Source organism: Mirounga angustirostris, unplaced genomic scaffold (assembly GCF_029215605.1).
Source record: "Mirounga angustirostris isolate CCGP_5_RB_7025 unplaced genomic scaffold, mMirAng1.0.hap1 SCAF_17, whole genome shotgun sequence".
Classification (NCBI taxonomy): Eukaryota; Metazoa; Chordata; class Mammalia; order Carnivora; family Phocidae; genus Mirounga; species Mirounga angustirostris.
Window position 1 is genome coordinate 11233958 of NW_026991725.1, and position 17049 is coordinate 11251006.

At 57.4% G+C, this 17049-nt stretch overlaps 1 protein-coding gene across 2 annotated transcripts; it reads left to right on the forward strand.

Annotated features, from left to right (window-relative positions):
* The first annotated feature begins 1643 nt into the window (after positions 1-1643).
* Positions 1644-10214, forward strand: CA4 (carbonic anhydrase 4). 2 transcript variants are annotated; one of them, XM_045889312.3, is made up of 8 exons: positions 1644-1905; positions 6186-6239; positions 7014-7169; positions 7857-8002; positions 8117-8215; positions 8487-8553; positions 8697-8863; positions 9901-10214. In XM_045889312.3, the coding sequence occupies exons 1-8, from the start codon at positions 1848-1850 to the stop codon at positions 10093-10095; spliced, it is 942 nt and encodes a 313-aa protein (XP_045745268.1). In that variant the 5' UTR covers positions 1644-1847; the 3' UTR covers positions 10096-10214. The 2 variants fall into 2 exon arrangements, with proteins under 2 accessions (XP_045745268.1, XP_054366897.1); XM_054510922.2 differs by lacking the exon at positions 8117-8215.
* Positions 10215-17049: the final 6835 nt, after the last annotated feature.

Genomic DNA, 17049 nt, shown 5'->3' on the forward strand with positions numbered 1-17049 from the left:
GCTGGCCCCCGCATGCTAGGGGGGCACACTTGCAGGTGTGGAGCAGGGTTACCTAGGGGGCAGCTCCCCCCAGCACATTCTTCTCCCCTGGGAGGCCCCAAGGGGATGGACTAGTCCCACCAAAGGTTTTCAATCTCTCCTGCCAGTCAGGGGGCTGGCCTGGGGGTCACACAGACCCCCTGAAGTACATTTCATTCCCAGGAATAGGGTTCCTCCCCACTCCATTCCCCAGTCCCAAAAGATATTTTTATAACCCTGTGGACACAAATCCACTCCCCAGAAAAGGCCCTAGGGTGTGGAATCCCTCCCCTGACTGCCACAGCCTCAGCTGCTGATTAAATTCAAAAGCAGTGTAGACAATAGGGCCCTAAACCGATGTGGACACCCCCTCCCCTCTCCGAAGGATCAAAGCTGCTCCTTGAGGCTGTGATCCTGGGCCAGGAGGTGTGTGTGTGTGTGGTGGTTAGAGCCAGGACTCTGACCAAGGAGGAAGCCCCTTTGCCTGGAGAGTTCTAGGAGAGGCAATCCCTCTTCAGAGGTCCCTAGCCTAGGTTCAAAGGCCGGTGGGAGCAGAAAGGTTGGCAGCGGATGGGGAAGCGACTAGACCAGAAAACAGGGGCTTCCTGTTGATGAGGGGGCCCAGGCCCACTGCCTGGTTCCCTGTCCCTCTTCCCTACCCAAGACTGAGCTTTCCAAACCCCCACGGAAGCCCCCACCCGATGTGGGACGCAGAGTACCTAGAGCCATCATGAAAGAGTCTAGAGGCCCTGCAGCCGGGACGGAGGGAGGGAGGCAGCCAGGAGACGGAGTACCCCTCCTGAGACCAGAGGCAGCTTCCTCTCTATGACCGCCCTCAGCCCCGTTGTCCCAAATGCTAGGGCGTCCTTCAAGCCTGGACCCCTCTGAAGATCCTGGCAGATGAGAGAACTAGGGGTCCATTCACACCCCTGTCTCTTCTCTTCCCATCTCATCTCAGGGGTCTGGGGGCCTCAAGACAGGAGCCAGCCCCCTCCCTCTGACCCCATAAGCCCCTTGGGATCTATTTCTCAGTTCTGCCCCTCACCGGCCCCCCTCCCCGCTCCCCCGGCTCTGGCCATCACATAAACGCTCACACAGCAATTTAGAGGCGTCTTCACTCTGTGTTGGAAGAAGGGTCTTTGGTCTGCTTAGAAGTTAAGTTTGGAGCGGCCTGGGAGGAAACAGAAAAGAGACCAGATAATCAGGGACCGCAGCCTGAGCGCGAAAAGCAAGCCCTCTTTCTGGGGACACCAGATTCAAGAAACACCGCCACACATCCCTCCAGAGCACCATCCTCGGGAGGCTACCTCTACCCGTCCACTCCAACCCAAGCCTATTCCGAGGCCCGGCAGACTGGAGCGAGCGAGAGGGCGGCGCCGGGGGTCCAGGCCAAAATGATCAAAGGCAGGAATCCGGGCACCCACCCTTGTATCGATCAAGTACCTCGCGAGGTCACCACCGCGTTCCCAAACCAGAGACCAGGTGTGGGACGGGGGCGGGCGGCTCTTGGGGGGTGGGCAGGGCGCTGCCTCCGAGGCGAGAGGAGCGGAGCTGGCGGCGGGGGCGGGGTGGTGGCGGTGCGGGCACGAGGCACAAGGTGGCCCGGCAGGGGGTGGCAGCGCAAGGAGGGGAGCGGATTTCAGCGCACGGACAGGGCGGGAGGAGGGGAGGCTCCGCCAGGGGGAGGAGCCGCTACCCGCGTCCCGCTGTCGGGGCCCCCTCCCGTCGCGGCTCCGCTATAAAACCCGGGGCCGGCATGACCGCGGCACCCCCGGAGGCCTCCTCGGCACGCGACCCCCGGCTCGGCGGCGGCTCGGCTCCTGTGCGGGATGCGGCTGCTGCCCGCGCTCCTGGCCCTCGCCGCCGCCCGGCCCTCGGCCAGCGCAGGTGACCGCGCGGGCCCCCCTGCGGGCGGCCCCCCGGCGCCCCCAGCCCCAGTGCGCGCGGGGCGCTGGGGCTCGGGCTGCGGGGGCACCGCAGCGGCCGCGGGGCGGGAGGGCGGACGGGGCGGGCGCGAGGCCCCGGGCGCTCCGGGGCGGCCACGTGCGGCGGCGGAGCGCCGTGTGCACGCGTGTGCGCGGCTGCGGGGCTCGCGGGGCTTGCGGGGCGCTCGGCCCGGCGAGCGTGCGAGTCAGCGATGTGGCCGCTTCTCCGACCCGCCTCGACGCGCGCCGCCGTTCTCGCCCTTTCTGGCGTTGCCCGCGCCTGTGGTCCTCAGCCTGTCCCTGGGTCGCTGTCCGTCCCGCCGGGGCTCAGCGCTGAGGGGCTGCCCCCCGCCCAGAGCACGGGAGACCTGGCTTTTCCGCTTCGCACCCTGGGTTCCTTGTCAGCCGAGGCTGCCGGGCCCCCTTCCCCTCCCCAGCCCCCAGCGCCCTACTGGGAGCCTGCGGCGGGGGGCGGGGGGGGCACGAGGAGACCCGAGGCCCTGGCCGAGCCGGTCTTTCCGGCCAGGGTGATTTTCGTTTAAAGATTAATTATGTGGCCGAGCTCTTAATTATTCGCCTAGGTGGGAGGTGGCAGGGGTTGTGTGTTAATATTTGATAAGGAGCTGAAAGCGCCTCCAACCCCACGGCTGGGCACAGGGGTCCAGGGAGGCATCTTTTCTGCGGCCCCACAGGGGACCATCTCCTCTGCAGGAAGCCCTCATCCGCCAGTCCCCGGCTCAGCTACCCCTCCGATGGTCCCCCGTTCGGGTCCAGCTGGCCAAACTTCCTCTCCAAAGCTAGATGCTCCTTTCTTGGGGTCGTGGAGTGAGGGGTGAGGGTGCCCTCGGCAGCAGAGAAGGAGAGGGGCTTTTGCAGGAATGTGCCCTTTGCAGGAAAGATTTAGTTCTGTGTGTGTGTGTGTGTGTGTGTGTGTGTGTGTGTGTGTGTGTGTGTGGTGGAGGGGATGAGGGGAATCTTGCAGAAACTACTGGCTTCTTCCTAGGAGGGGAGGAAGGAGAAAAGAGGAAAGCCGGGATGTGAAAAAATTTATATGTAACCATGGAGTTTGAAACCTACCTAAGGGGCTGGGCTCAGTAGAAAGGGAAAAGAGAAACACTTTGCAATTAATTCCGTTACTTTGTAGCTGTGTGGCCCTGGGTAAGTCACTTCACCTCAGTTTTCTCACAATATAGAGAGAATTCTGACTTCAGGTGTTTTAAGGATTCAGGTGAGCTAGTGGCTGTAAGTGCTTCGTGGGGTACCTGAGTGGCGCGTGGCAGACCCCCCCCCCCCCCCCGTGCGTGATGGCGTCATGCTCTACCACCGGCCTGGGGCCAGCCAGCCAGGAATCTAGCTCAGCTGCCCCCTCCTACAAGCTGTGCTCCCCTTAAGCGCTGGGGCTTTCTGACTGGAAACCGTCTTGGGGCCTGTCTTCCTCTACCCATTTCATCCCCTGGGACACTTGAGGCTAGAGAGTGACCAGGATACACATCAGATGACCCAGAGCATGTGCTGCCATGGAGGGAGGAGGAGGGGAGAGGATCCTAGGTGTCTTTGGGGCCCCAGAACCCTGGCCGGGAGTTGCTGAGACTTTGCCAGGACATACTTGGGTTTTGCTGAGCTAGTTTCCAGGATTCCTTCTTCCCCACAGAGGGGATGGGTAGAGTGAGCAAGGTCCATCAGAGAGAACTTCTTGAGTCGACTCTAAAGAAAGGGGATGGGGGGGCAAGTCAAGGGTGGGGGACAGTGGCTGGGTGATTGGTGATGGTTGATGACTGCATCCCTGGTTCGGGCGGGTCACCTAGGTAGAACCTGGAGCTTGGAGCCAAGATCTGTCTGTGGGGAGCCCCTCTCCTTCCCAGGCCCTCTGGAGATGGACTGAGGCAGCAGGCTTGTCATTATTTGCAAGGGCAGCCCTTTCATGAATGACTACAGGAACCTGAGCTGGTTTATAACCCTGCCACCTCAGCTCATGGACATAGACCTGACCCCTGGCCTCATCAACACTGTTTTCCTGGTTCTCACCTCCCGAAGAGGGTAGTTACAAGAGCATTCGGCCACACGGGTCGAAAGTCTCCGTGATTAAGGTAGTGGATCAGAGGTCACCATTACAAAACAAGGAGCTGTCGCCAGAGTCAGGGAAGAGCACGTTCCCGAGAATGGCTCAGCCTGAACCAGATGGGCCCTGGGGAGGCTGAGAGAAGGGTCCGCCCTTCCTCAGGACTCTGGCTTCAGCAAGGCTTCCCCTGGAAGAGTTTCCATTGGGGCTTCCAGTCAACCTTGGAGGCCCCTTCTGCCTTCAGGACCTTTGAGAGGGGAGGACACAGGTGAATTACAACAAGGAGTCTTTTAACGGGTACAAGTGAGCTCCATCCGTCTCCTCAGACCCCGACCACAGTCCCGGGCTGTTCGGTAGCAGTTCGTTCTGCCTGAGGTAGAATGGAGGGCTCAGCAAAGTTAATGAACTCTCCTGTAGAGATGAAGCAAGAGCCAGAGCCAGGACTGAGCCAGGACTGAGCCAGGTGAGCAGGCTCCAACTTCCCACTCTGGCCACCTGCAGAGAGGGGCCTCTGCCCCTTGCAGAGTTGACCCACACGGGGGTTCCTGGGATGCAGAAATTCCCCTCGGCGGGGGGGTGGGGGGCAGCGGATGGAAGACGTGGGGAGGACACTGCAGGAACTGGCAGATTCTGAAAGCGGTCGGACTGGCATGGCAGGCGGCCAGTGAAGCCCCGGACCCAGAGCTGGCAAACGCAAAGCCCTAGCTGGTTCTGAGGGGCCTGGAGCGAGAAGGTGCTCCATTTTCTGGGGATGCTCACTCTCCTGGCCTGGAGCCCCTCGTCCCCTCCCCTACCGACAACCTGACCTCCTACTGGCTCCTGCCCAACCCTGGCCTCATTCCAGAGACCCCAGCAGAGGTGGGGTGGATGGAGGCAGCCCCAAGAGAAGGGGGCGGAGGTGCTCAGAGGCCTCAGCTCAGGCTGAGTGGGAAGCTGTGCTTTTCTTGGGAATTTTCTCATCCCTGATTTCTTTCCAGCTCACTTCATTTCTCTCCTCTCTGCCCAGCCTGGGCTTTGGCCATCTGCGCACTGATCTGAGGCCAATGGGAGGGAGGCCGGGGAAAGTGAGGACTCACTGGGGACTTTACTATGCTTCTGGGCTGCCTGGACGACTCTACCATCTCTCATTTAATCCTCCCACAGCCCAATGAGGCGGATGCTCTTAGCTCCATTTGACAGATGAGAAAACTGAGGCTCAGGGAGATTAAGGTGACTTGCCCCTAAATGGTCCAGCCAGAATTCCAGTTCTGGATCAAATGTTTTGTCCATCCTACTGCTGCAGCCTTTTTTTTTTTTTTTTTAATCAATAGACTATAATTATAGAGCAGTTTTAGGGAAAGCGCAGAAGGTTCCAAGGCGCCCTGCCCTGGCAGTTTCCCCTGTTGGGTAATATCTTGCATTTAGTGTAGTATGTTTGCAGTGCAGCCTCTTTTCAGGGATGCTGGTTCTACTGCCCTGAACCAGAGCTGGGATTAGAACCTGAATCTGCTCCCCTGTCCCAGGATTTTGGGGTGGTGGGACAGGGGAAAAGGCTTGACTGCCTTCCCTGGTGGGCTGTGAGAGTTTAGTCCAGAATGGGTCTTAATCACACAAGAGCGTGTGTTCCAGGGAAGGGCTAGTCTAATCTCCATCATGCCGGATCAAGTCTGGGAAGGCAGCCAAGCTGAACTTGGCTCTATTGTCCCAGGAGGGGAGACTGGGCCTAACTAAATCTCTTCCTGTCCTCTCGCCAGAACCTCCCTTCCAGGTTTGGGGTGGGAGATACAAGGGAGGAGGAGGAGGCTGATAGCAACTGCAAGGCCAGCCCGGGGGGTAGCAGCAAGGGCCTCAGAGGACCTCCCAATGCCCCTCAAGAGCGGCTGTTTAGCCTGAGGACCAGTGCCCTGGGCACGATGACCAGTTGATCAGCCATGGGTCACCTGGGGCCTGGCGGCTTCTACCACTTCCCTATATTTTCTCAAGTCTCCTTCCTTTGGGCCTCTGTCCCAGACTCCAGGAATGCTCTACCCCAACCCAAGGGGGTCTCTGATTCCAGAGATATTCCTAGTCTCTGACCCACTGTGTACACACACATACACACCCAGAGGGCTGCTGATGTGCACACAGCTCAGCTCTATTCCTAGACACGTGTGTGTGCAAATACACTAAACACAGGCCTCACAGCCTTCCTCTGTCTACCCCAGAGTCACACTGGTGCTACGAGATCCAAGCCAAGGCCTTCAACTATACTTGCTTGGGTGAGTACAGCAAGTCCTGGGGACAGGCTTTTCTGCGTGGTGGGGACTGCCCAAGTCAAAATGAAAACCCAGGAGGGTGGGAAGGATAAGGGGAATGATGGTCCCCCAGTCAGATATCAGTTCTTCAAACACACACACACAGTCCTGGTGTTCAGAGGACAGGGAAGGTAGAGTGACCCGAGTCTTCCCTGGCATCTCCTGTCATTGTCACTAAGAGGGGAAGTGTTCTAACAAACAAATCAGCAGTAGCATCAGATATAGAGACACATTTTACTTTTTTTTTTTTTTTAAGTAGGCTCCCTGCCCAACCTGGGGCTTGAACTCACAACACTGAGATCGAGAGTCACATCCTCCACCAACTGAGCCAGCTGGGTGCCCCGCATTGGGCTCTTAGAACAAAATAGAGTTGGTTCTATTCCAGTGGCACCTCTTCGGGTGGACCTGGGAGGTTGTCCTTAGCATTTATTTTTCAACCGTTGATCCATTTCCCTGCAGTCTGCTCTCCTGCTGCCTACGCCCTGTTTCAGTGACTGAACAGTGTTGCTCCCTCCCCAAGCCCCAACCACCTGTGTTCAGGGAATCAGCATCCTCCAGGGTCTCCTTCCCCGCTTCCAAGCCCTCAGATAATGTTTACTGTTAGTCAGCTTGTCCTTTCCTAGGTCCCCTTCCAGGGGACTCCACTCACGGCTTCCAAGCACTCCCTCCTTCCCCTCCTTGAACTTGAGGAGGTGCCATGTGCCCCTGACTCTCAGCCGACCCCTCCTCCCTGCTCAGGGCCTAGCCAGTGGGGTGAAGACTGCCAGAAGAACCGCCAGTCCCCCATCAACATTGTCACTACAAAGGCACAGGTAGACCCAGACCTGGGACCCTTCTCCTTCTCTGGCTATGACAAGAAGCAAAAGTGGAGAGTCCAGAACAACGGGCATTCAGGTGGGTCTCGGGCAGGTGGAAGGGGGGACCTGGGCAGGCAGGGGCTGGGGGGCTCCTCCACGTCCACCTTTGCTGCGGGGGGGCTGCAAAGCCCAGGGGTGGGGGGTAGGGGAAACAGGCCGGGCTTTGGAAGGGAAGGAGCACTTCACAGTATCTTCAGTACTTTCATCAGGGCAGTCTGGGTGGAGGAGGGGCAGGCAGCGTTCTAGGAAGAGGGAACAATATGGCAAAGGCGCAGAGGTATGAAGTGGCTTGGGATGTTCAGAAAATCATGTGTGGCGCCGTGTGCATGGAGGCCGAGAGCAGAACTAGGACGGGCCAGAGTCAGGCCAGGAGCAGCTGAACTGGGCCCAGGTGCGGGTCACCTGGGGGCTGAGGAGGCTGGACACTGAGAAGGCCCCAGCATCAGGGAGGGGCTTGAAGCAGGGGAGGGACTGGGCTGAGGTGCATGTTTGGGGCAGCGGGGGTGTGCAGAGGGAGAGGCAGGCCGGGGCAGGGGCGGGAGGCAGCGCGCGGCCAGCGACAGGTCTGGGCTGTACCACCTGTCTGATCCCATCCTGTCCCTGCGGGGCCCAGGACTGTAGCCTGTGAAGGGTGGGGGGCAGGAGAGAAGGTTCTGTGTGGGTGGGGCTGGGAGGGGCTAGGGGAGGTGGGTGCGAGGACTCAGCCCCCTCTTGTGCCCTCCAGTGATGGTGTTGCTGGAGGGCGAGGCTTCCATCACTGGAGGAGGACTGACTGCCCAGTACCGGGCCACACAGCTGCACCTGCACTGGTCCGAGGGGTTGGATGGGGGCTCAGAGCACACCATCGATGGGGGTCGCTTTGCCATGGAGGTGAGGGCCCTTTTCCAGGGCGGTGCCTGGCTGGGCTCTGGGTGGACCTGCCTTGGGCAAGAAGGGTGCTCCAGCCCCCTCATAGGTCCTCTCTCCATTCCCCTCCCCCACCAGATGCACATAGTACATAAGAAAGAGAAGGGGACATCGAGGAATGAGAAAGAGGCCCAGGATTCCAAAGATGAGATTGCAGTGCTGGCCTTCCTGGTGGAGGTGGGACCCTCATCCCCCAGGGGCTGAGAAGCTGCTGCTTAGGATCCAGAGATCTGGGATTCCAGCAAGGCGGGGGGGGGGGGGCTGGGGGGCCCCGACTTCCCCTCTGTTTCTCAGCAGCTTGTATACCCCCAGGTGGGGAGGCCAGAGCCTCTCAGGGCCTCAGTCCCAGAAGCTGCCTGCCCTCCCCACCCCAGACCAGGAGAATGGACTGGTCGTCAGCACTGGCTCTCCACGGGTCCCTCTCAAGCCCCCTCCCCTTCTGTTCCAGGTCAGATCTGAGGAGAATGATGGCTTCCAGCCCCTGGTGGAGGCGCTGTCTCATGTCCCCAGACCCTGTGAGTGGCTGGGGGGGGGAGGGGAGGGAAGGAGACTTCTTCCTACAGAGGAAGGGCTGGGGTGATGCGGTGGCCGGGGCTCTCAGGGATCCCCTGCTTCCCCCGCCAATCGACGGTGTCCTCTGTACCTACCTCTGCCCCAGCGATGAACACCACGATGAAAGAGAGCATCAGCCTGTTCGACCTGCTCCCCAAGAAGGAGAAACTGAGGCATTACTACCGCTACCTGGGCTCACTTACCACTCCAGGCTGCCAAGAGACGGTTGTCTGGACCGTGTTCCAGGAACGCATTCAGCTCCACAGGGATCAGGTACATAGGGCCCCAGCCAAGGGTGCGGCCTCCCACCGCCCAGTTCTCCAGAAACCATCCCTTTGGATCCTCACGGAGGCCCCCTGGGCTGGGGTGGGGATGGGGCACCCCAGGGAGCTGAGGTCCTTTGGTTGAATCCATAGACCCTCCCTGGGGCAGACAAACAAGAAAGCTCTCGCCTATCCCGTCCCTGGCTTGAGGGCTTGAGGGGGAGGCTGTGGCAGGAGCATTTAGAAAAGGCCTCCATGCTGCCCCCTGCAGGTAGGTGGGAGTTGTCCAGCTGAGGGCAGGGAGCTGGTGTCTGGTGGGGGAGGAAGGGTCAGCAAGGGGGAGGGTCCAGGGCTGGCCAGGAGCAGCTGAGAGAGGGGCCGTGCAGCCACAGTAGAACAGTCCATTCATTCAACAAGGGTACTCGAGGCCTTACAACCACTAGGCTCCAGGGATACAGCTGTGAACCCAAGGGCCCAGATCCCTGCTCCAGGGATACTTTTACTGCTGAACAGTGGCTCTCAAAGGTGGTCCCTGGTCCAGGGGCATCAACATGCTAGACATTTCATTTCTCGGAACTCACTGCCCCCACCCTGTCCTACTGAATCAGAAACTCCAGGGGTGGGGCCTGGCAATGTGGGGCCCAACAGGCACCCCCCCCCCGCCCCGCCGTGATGCTCACGCGCTCAAGTCTGAGAACCACTGTTCTATAGTAAGTGATAATACAGCAGTGATCAGTGATTATGGGCCCTCAAAACCATGAGCTGTGTGTCCACCTGGCTAAGGGAAGCTAGTGGGAACTAAGCCCCTACCAGTGCCCAGCACTCTACATCCCTTATTCTTTTCATCTGCACAAAAACCTGAGAGCTAGGGAAAAAAAACAACAACAAAAAACAAAACCAAAACAAAAAGAAACCTGAGAGCTAGGGATTCTGAGCCCTTTTACTAAAGAGGGCTCAGAGAGGCAAGGTGACTGGCCTGGGGTCACACAGCAGGGAGCACAGGTCTGCTCGCTCCTGGCTTCCTGCTGAGCCCGGTCCCTTCCACAGATCGTCACATTCTCCAAGAAGCTGTACTATGATAAGGAGCAGACACTGAGAATGACAGATAACGTCAGGCCCTTGCAGGACCAGGGGCAGCGCCTCGTGTTCAAGTCTCAGGCCCCAGGACAGCTGCTTCCCTTGCCCCTGCCCACCCTGATGGTTCCCACGCTCACCTGCCTGACGGCTGGCTTCCTCCGATGATCGCTCCCTTCTGGACACTTGACCTCTGCTCTCAGCGTGTAGAGGCCTGGGGCCTCCATTCCTCAGGCTTCCTAGCTTGGATTTTGATGATGATTAAATGGATATATTTTTGGAGAAAACTCTCTCAGGTCTATTTTTAGTTTCCGTGACTATCCCTGCCCTGTTCCCCTCAACCCGCCGCCGTTCCAGGGGAGGGGCCTGAAGTCCTGGAGATTTCTTCTGAGCAGGGACCATGAGGCACCCCCTCCCACCTTTGTGAACTCCCTGTCTACACCCCACTTGGAGAGATGCAAAGACAGCTCTGAGTTCCAACACAGAGAAAGCCATAGAAGTTCCAATCCAGCCTCCTCACTGTATAACGGAGGAAGCCGAAGCTCAGAACAGAGAGCAGGCTGGATGGAGGCCACATGGTGGGGCTCTGGCAGAGATGCCTCAGCCCCCAGCCCAGCGCTGTCTCCTCTGTCCTCGGCCTGGAGTGTGCATGCAGCCTAGGCAAGGTAGGTGCCAGGGGGTTCATTTCTTTGCCCAAATATTTCTTGAGCGCCTATGTTCTAGGCACTGGGGATGTGGCAGGGAAGGCAGACGAAAAATGCCGGCCCTCCTGGAGTCCAGTCTAGCTGGAGTCACTATGAATAAAATAAACTTCATACAGCATATCAGAAGGCAGTAAGAGCTATGGAAAAGGATAATCGGGAAGGGAAGGTGGTTAGGGAAGGTCTCAGCCGGAAGGGACATCGGGAAGACTTGAAGGAGGCCAGGGAGGGGGGCCATCTGGGAGCCAGCAGGTGTTCCTGTGGGGAGGGAAGGGCGCCAGTCAGAGGAAGAGCAGGGAGGCCAGCAGGAGTGGAGTGAGGGAAGGAGAAAGCCCTCAAGAGAGAGCTGGAGGGCAGGGGAATGGGAGAGGTAAAGAGGAAAAGGGAGAGATTAAGTGTGTGGGGGGCAGGGAGGGCTTGTAGGAGGACATTGTAAGGATGCTGGTTTTGAACATGAGAGGCTAGAGCAGAGGGGTCTGATGCGCTCCGTTGGGGGAAGCAGGGGCTGCAGTGGGGCGGGGGGAGGGGAGGCAGCTGCAGTGATCCAAGGTGAATCCGAGGGTCTTTGGACACTTTGTGAGACCAGGAGGAGGCAGGTATGGGGAGGAGGAGGGTCCAGAAAACTGAGGGAGAAGGAGATAAGGGGCCCAAGGACAGGTCCCAAGCCAGGCAAGCAGGGGTCGAGGGGCCCCAGGCTCTGGGATCTCATCATCCGGGGCAGGGCTGGATTGTGGAGCATGAGCTCGTGGAAGGGGAGGAGAATGAGGCTTGCTGGGTGAAGAGGGGTCCCTGGGGGAGGGGTGGGTTCTAGCAGGTTCTACCATCTGGAGGTGGTGAACTTCCCCACAGGAAGATATGCAAGCTAATCAGACACTTGAGGGATCCCATTACCTGGTGCTAGAAGCCCCTCCACCCCCACCCCCTGCAAGCCCTCGGTCTCTGGAGGGATCTGGTTGGTGGAGGTGACCTCTACGCCTTCTGCTGCCCTGACACTCTCAGAGCCCCTGACCGCCCCTTTTCCCCTCCAGAGCCTCCCCTCCCCTTTTCCCCTTCGTGACCAAGAATAAGCACCCCCTCCCTTCGTGCAGGTGACCACGTAGCCGTGAGGGGTGTGGTATTACCATCACCATGGCAACAGCAGGCAGCCTGTGTCAGCAGGGGGTGTGTGGACACCAAACCTGTTCTCTTTGGTTCCTGGTGCAGCCCCTGGGGGATCTGAGAGTAGTACCCCCTCCCACCCGAGGCTCAGGGCTCTCAGAAATCCCAACTGTGCCCCCACCACTAAGCCCCAGGGCCACCCGTCCGGGCCCTCCAGGCAGCACTCAGTGAGTAACAGGGCAGCAGGACCCGGAAGCCCCAGCTCTCTCCAAGGGACTCAAGGAGCCCAGGGGGAAGGCACGTGACCCTCCCTCGTCCCCCTGACCCCACAGTAATAAACCTGGCCAGTGGGTGCCAGGACGGGCACAGCTTGTTCCGGTCCCAGGGCTGAAACCTCTTCCCTGAGTTGTGTCCGCCCTCCCTCACGCCTAAGGCCCAGTAAGTGCTGTCAGCACGTGATTCATAGCAAGGTCATTCCTGGCCAGTGGCTGCAGGAGCCCTTCCTGGAATTGGCTCCCACACCCTGGAGGTTGAGCCTGACAGGCAATCCCTCTTGTGGGGTGTGTGGGTTCTAGAGAGCCTCCTCTTCTGAGTCCATTCAATCCTTCCGTGCTGCCCCACCACCCTGGGCAGACCCCTTTCTAGAGACGGAGCCTGGCTCCTGACACAAGTCTGCCAGAGATGTTAGGGGGCTACCAGGGGCCCCCTTATTCAGAAAGAGGGCCCAGCCTACCCTCCCCACAGCCCTGCTTTTATTTACTTCCACTGCCCCTTGGTCACCGCACTGGGCATACAATGAGTACACACACACTTGCACGCACACTCACTGCGGCTGGCCAGGCCTGGGGAAGGCTCAGTGCCTGATAGTTTGGGTCACCACCTGACTTCTCTGGGGTTGCTGGCTCCCAGCGCAGACCATGAGACACATTCGTTGGATGGCGCTGAGTGCCAGACATGGGCCTCACTACAATCCTGTAAGGGTGGTGTTCTTCCTCTGTTGCACAGACGAGATGCTGAGGCAGAGAGAGAGGTTAGGGTGATGGGGGAAACAAAGGCAGAAGAAAAATTCTTCAGTTTCCTTACTATTTACCGCCCATTGACAGGCCAAGTGACATTTCTCTAGGGACTTAACTGCCTTGATGTTGACACTTTGATAAGGGGCAAAAGGTAATCCTAGCCCGACCCTCCAGGATCCTGGAGTCTACTTTAAACATGCAGAAATTTCTTTGGAAGCTCCCTTTATCTCTACTCCCACCCCCAACCAAGATACATGTTAGGAATCCTCTTCTAAGCATACGGCCCACTGATACACATCTGAAGAGTCTCCTCACTGAGTTTTTACGAAACAGTAATAAATGCCCTTTTTCTTTTCTTAAGATTTTATTTATTTGCTTGAGAGAGAGAGAGCATGAGAGTGGGGAGGGTCAGAGGGAGAAGCAGACTCCCCGCCGAGCAGGGAGCCCGATGCGGGACTCGATCCTGAGACTCCAGGATCACGACCTGAGCCAAAGGCAGCCACCCAACCTACTGAGCCACCCAGGCGCCCAAATGCCCTTTTTCTAACAATAGTTAGCCCCCTCAGGATCCTGGAAACCTTGTTTCCAAAAGACCTTGGAAGTTTGTTCTGTCCCTAACCCTCTCCCAACTTGCAAGTGTATAATGGGCCACTCCTCAGGACCCCAGTGCAGCTCCTTCTGCTCTATGGGTCCTGTCCCTGTGTTTTAATAAAGCTACCTTTTTGCAGCAATGACATCTCAAGAATTCTTGGCCGTTGGCTTTGAACCCTAACATCTTTCCTACATCAAGGGGACCTGTCAGAATTTGGGCTCACTTCTCTCTACCTCCCCAGCTCCCACTTTTGGCCTGTGGCAGTTCGCAGGGAGGTATCTTTGGACCAGGGGTAGGGTGGGGTCTGTAGCACCCTGTCCCACCCTGTCTCCGCTGGCTGCTCTGTCCCCCGATGGCCCATCTCTCTGGCCTCCCTCTGGCCCCCTGTTTAGATTTGGCATCTGGGTGGGAACCAGGGACTAAAAATACTCCCCATGTGTTTAGATGATTCTTGGAAAATAAACTTCCCCATCTTGGCTCTCAGTTTGCACACTTGCTGGCCCTGCTTCCTGTGGCTCTGCTCTGACAGTGCAGGGTGGGGGTGGCGAGAGTAGAAGGGTCTATAGGGGCCCAGAGTCACGGGGGGTGGTGAGGCGTGCATGTGAGCACAGGGATGCAGAAAGCCTGCTCTGACACCAGACTCTAGGGGGTGCATATACAGAGGCCCCATTACGAAGAGTGCCCCCGAATGGTACGACCCCGAGGCTCTGTGCTTCTGTGTGGGAAAAGGCAGGGCAGCTGGTGGCATGGGGGCAAGGCCTCCCTGCTCTGGGCCTGTTTATCCATCTACAAAATGGGCTAAACTTGACCTTTCCATCGAACTGGGCCTTGCGGTCCTCTGGCTTCTGCCGGTGACCTTAAAAGGAAGGCTGGGCCCATCTCCGCGGATGAGGCGCTGCTCCTGCACCTCCTCTTACACATCTAGCAGCTCTGTTTGTTTATCTGAGTAGGGACAAAGGCATTATCTCCTCTAGGGACTAAGGACATGTCCCTGGGCCCAGGCGGGCCTGGGGAGGGGCTTCCTTTGGAGGAGAGCTACAGGACAGACGAAGTCACAAGCCAGTTCCTTCCTCTGGGCCCTAGCCCCGGCTGAGAATGGACACATGGAAGGCTCTTCACATGCCAAGTGTCGGCTGCTACAAGGCCTGGGAGGATAGGCAGAGGGCCAGGGGACAGGGGAGGGATAAAGGTCCATTTTGATCTTCCAACAAGATTTAATCTTTTAACAAACACTATTATTTCCTCCGTGCCAGGGACTGAGGATTTGGGTAGGAAAAAACTCAGTCTGTGCTCTCCCCCCAGGACTCCTGGCCAAAGGGCAGACATGGAGCGGGGCACAATACTACCAGCTCTACAAAATAGACGGAGCATGGGCCCCAGAGCCACACAGTCCTACATCTGAGTCTTCTTCTACTGCTGTGAAAAGCAAGCGAGAAGCCTTTGATAACTTCATTCACCTTCCTGAGCCTCCGTTTTCCTCATCTGTAAAATGGGAATAATGATGGTATTTACTTCATAAGGTCACTGCCAAGATGAAACAAGATGCCTGGTCGAGAGGATGTATTCCATAATTTGTAGTTATCATTATGATTCTTTTTATTAGAAAGAGCACTGAAGTGTGGGTAAGACCTACAGATGAAGAGAAACTGGCCGCTTCCAGGGATGGGGATAGGAAAGAGTGGGTGGGGGTCCAAATTCTGAGCAGTGATGCCGCGATATGCCTCTGTGATGGGGAGCAGAGGTGAGGTGGGGTTGCAGTCCTGCTCCTATGCAAGGGAGAAGCTGCAAGACCCCTCGAGAGGTCTGCTTCTCCACTCAGACACTTGGACACCCCCCCCCAGCACTCCACCCCACCCATACGCAGAGCAGGCCCAGCCTGACCTTTGTCCAGTTGACTAAAGTCACCCAGAACATAATGGGGAGTCAAGGGGACCAACTGAGGCCCAGCCTGCTCTGAGGCGCTCATGTCCCTGCCTTATTGGGTGGGGGTCCAGGGTAGAGTCGGGCCGAGCCTCCCCAGGGCCCCTGCTGCGTTCCTGCTGTGGAATCCATTTCACTTTCCTCCAGGCCTTCCTCAGGAGCTGCAGGATTACCGGATGTGCCCTCCGATGGGTCCCTTTCTCTATCACTGGCTCTGACCCTGGCTGTCTGTCCTGTCTGGATTTGCTGCAGGCTCTCCCCAGCATATGATCTGTACCTAGGATTGCCAGATAAATTTGAATTTCAGAGAAAGAACACTTTTTAAGTCTATCTCCAAAATTGCACAGGCAGACTTATACTAAAACATTATCTGTTGTTTATCTGCCACTGAACTTGACCAGGGTGTCTTGAATTTGTATTTAGCAGGTCTGGTGACCCTACCCCCATCCCACCTATGTTAGGGAAACAGGTTGAGAGGGAAGGGTGGACAAAGGAAGGGGTCAGAGATTGAGCAACCACCAGTTCCTCCTTGACCATCCCCCTCCCCCTCCCACTGACCACACCTTCCAGGAACTGATAGCACACTGGTTGAGGGGTTTCCCCCTGCCTGGTATCAGGTTCCCTGTTGGGAGGGCAACTGGCTACACTTGGGAGCAGGCCCTTCTGCCAGTGGACTTCCTCCCCACAGTTTTCCGAAGACTTAGGAGAGGTCAGTGCCAAGGTAACTGATGTAGGAAACAAAGGCAGAAGAAAAATTCTTCAGTTTCCTTACTACTTACAGCCCATTGACAGGCCAAGTGACATTTCTCTAGGGACTCAACTGCCTTGATGTTGACACTTTGATAAGGGGCAAAAGGCAATCCTAGCCCGACCCTCCAGGATCCTGGGGTCTACTTTAAACATGCAGAAATTCCTTTGGAAGCTCCCTTTATCTCTACCTGCCCACCCCAAGATACATGTTAGGAATTCTCCTCCAAGCATTATGGCCCACTGATAACACATCTGAAGGGTCTCCTGACTGAGGGTTTACTAAACAATAATAAATGACCATCCCCAACAAGAGCTAGCCCCCTCAGGGTCCTAGAAACCTTGTTTCCAAAAGACCTTGGAGGTTTGCTCTGTCCCTGACCCCCTCCCAACTTGCAAGTGTATAATCACCACCCCTTACAACCCCAGTGCAGCTCTTCCTGCCTACGGGTCCTGTCCTCGGGCTTTAATAAAACCACCTTTTTGTACCAAAGACATCTCAAGAACTCTTTTTTGGCTGTTGAACCCTAACATTTTCCTACACCAGAAATCTGATTCCTTTTCTTTGGGTTTCTGCTTGATACCTGCCTCTGTGAGCTGGAGTGCCAGGGCCCCTTCCCGAGCTCAGCTCCCCCCAGCAGACCAGCCACCTCTCACAGAAGGGAGCCCTCGGGCAGCATCTGGCTGTCGTTTCCAGGTGAGGTCAGAAGGGGCCTGATGCCAGGGTTTTATTTACAAAGTCGGGAGAGACTCAAGAGGTGCAGGTCTGGTGTTGGAGCGCTCGCTCGCATCAGAGCCTGGAGGACAGAAGAGCAGGACCCAGACACCAGCAGGCAGCTGAGTTCCCTCTGCCCAACTGCCGCCCCTCTGGTTCCTTTCACCTTGTAATCGCCCTGATCTGTTTCACTACCTTCAGCTGTCATTATTTGCATGCACTATTTCACTGAATCCTGACAGTAACTTTGGAACAAAAGCCTGCACTGGGGGGCGCCTGGGTGGCTCAGTTGGTTAAAGCGTCTGCCTTCAGCTCAGGTCATGGTCCCAGGGT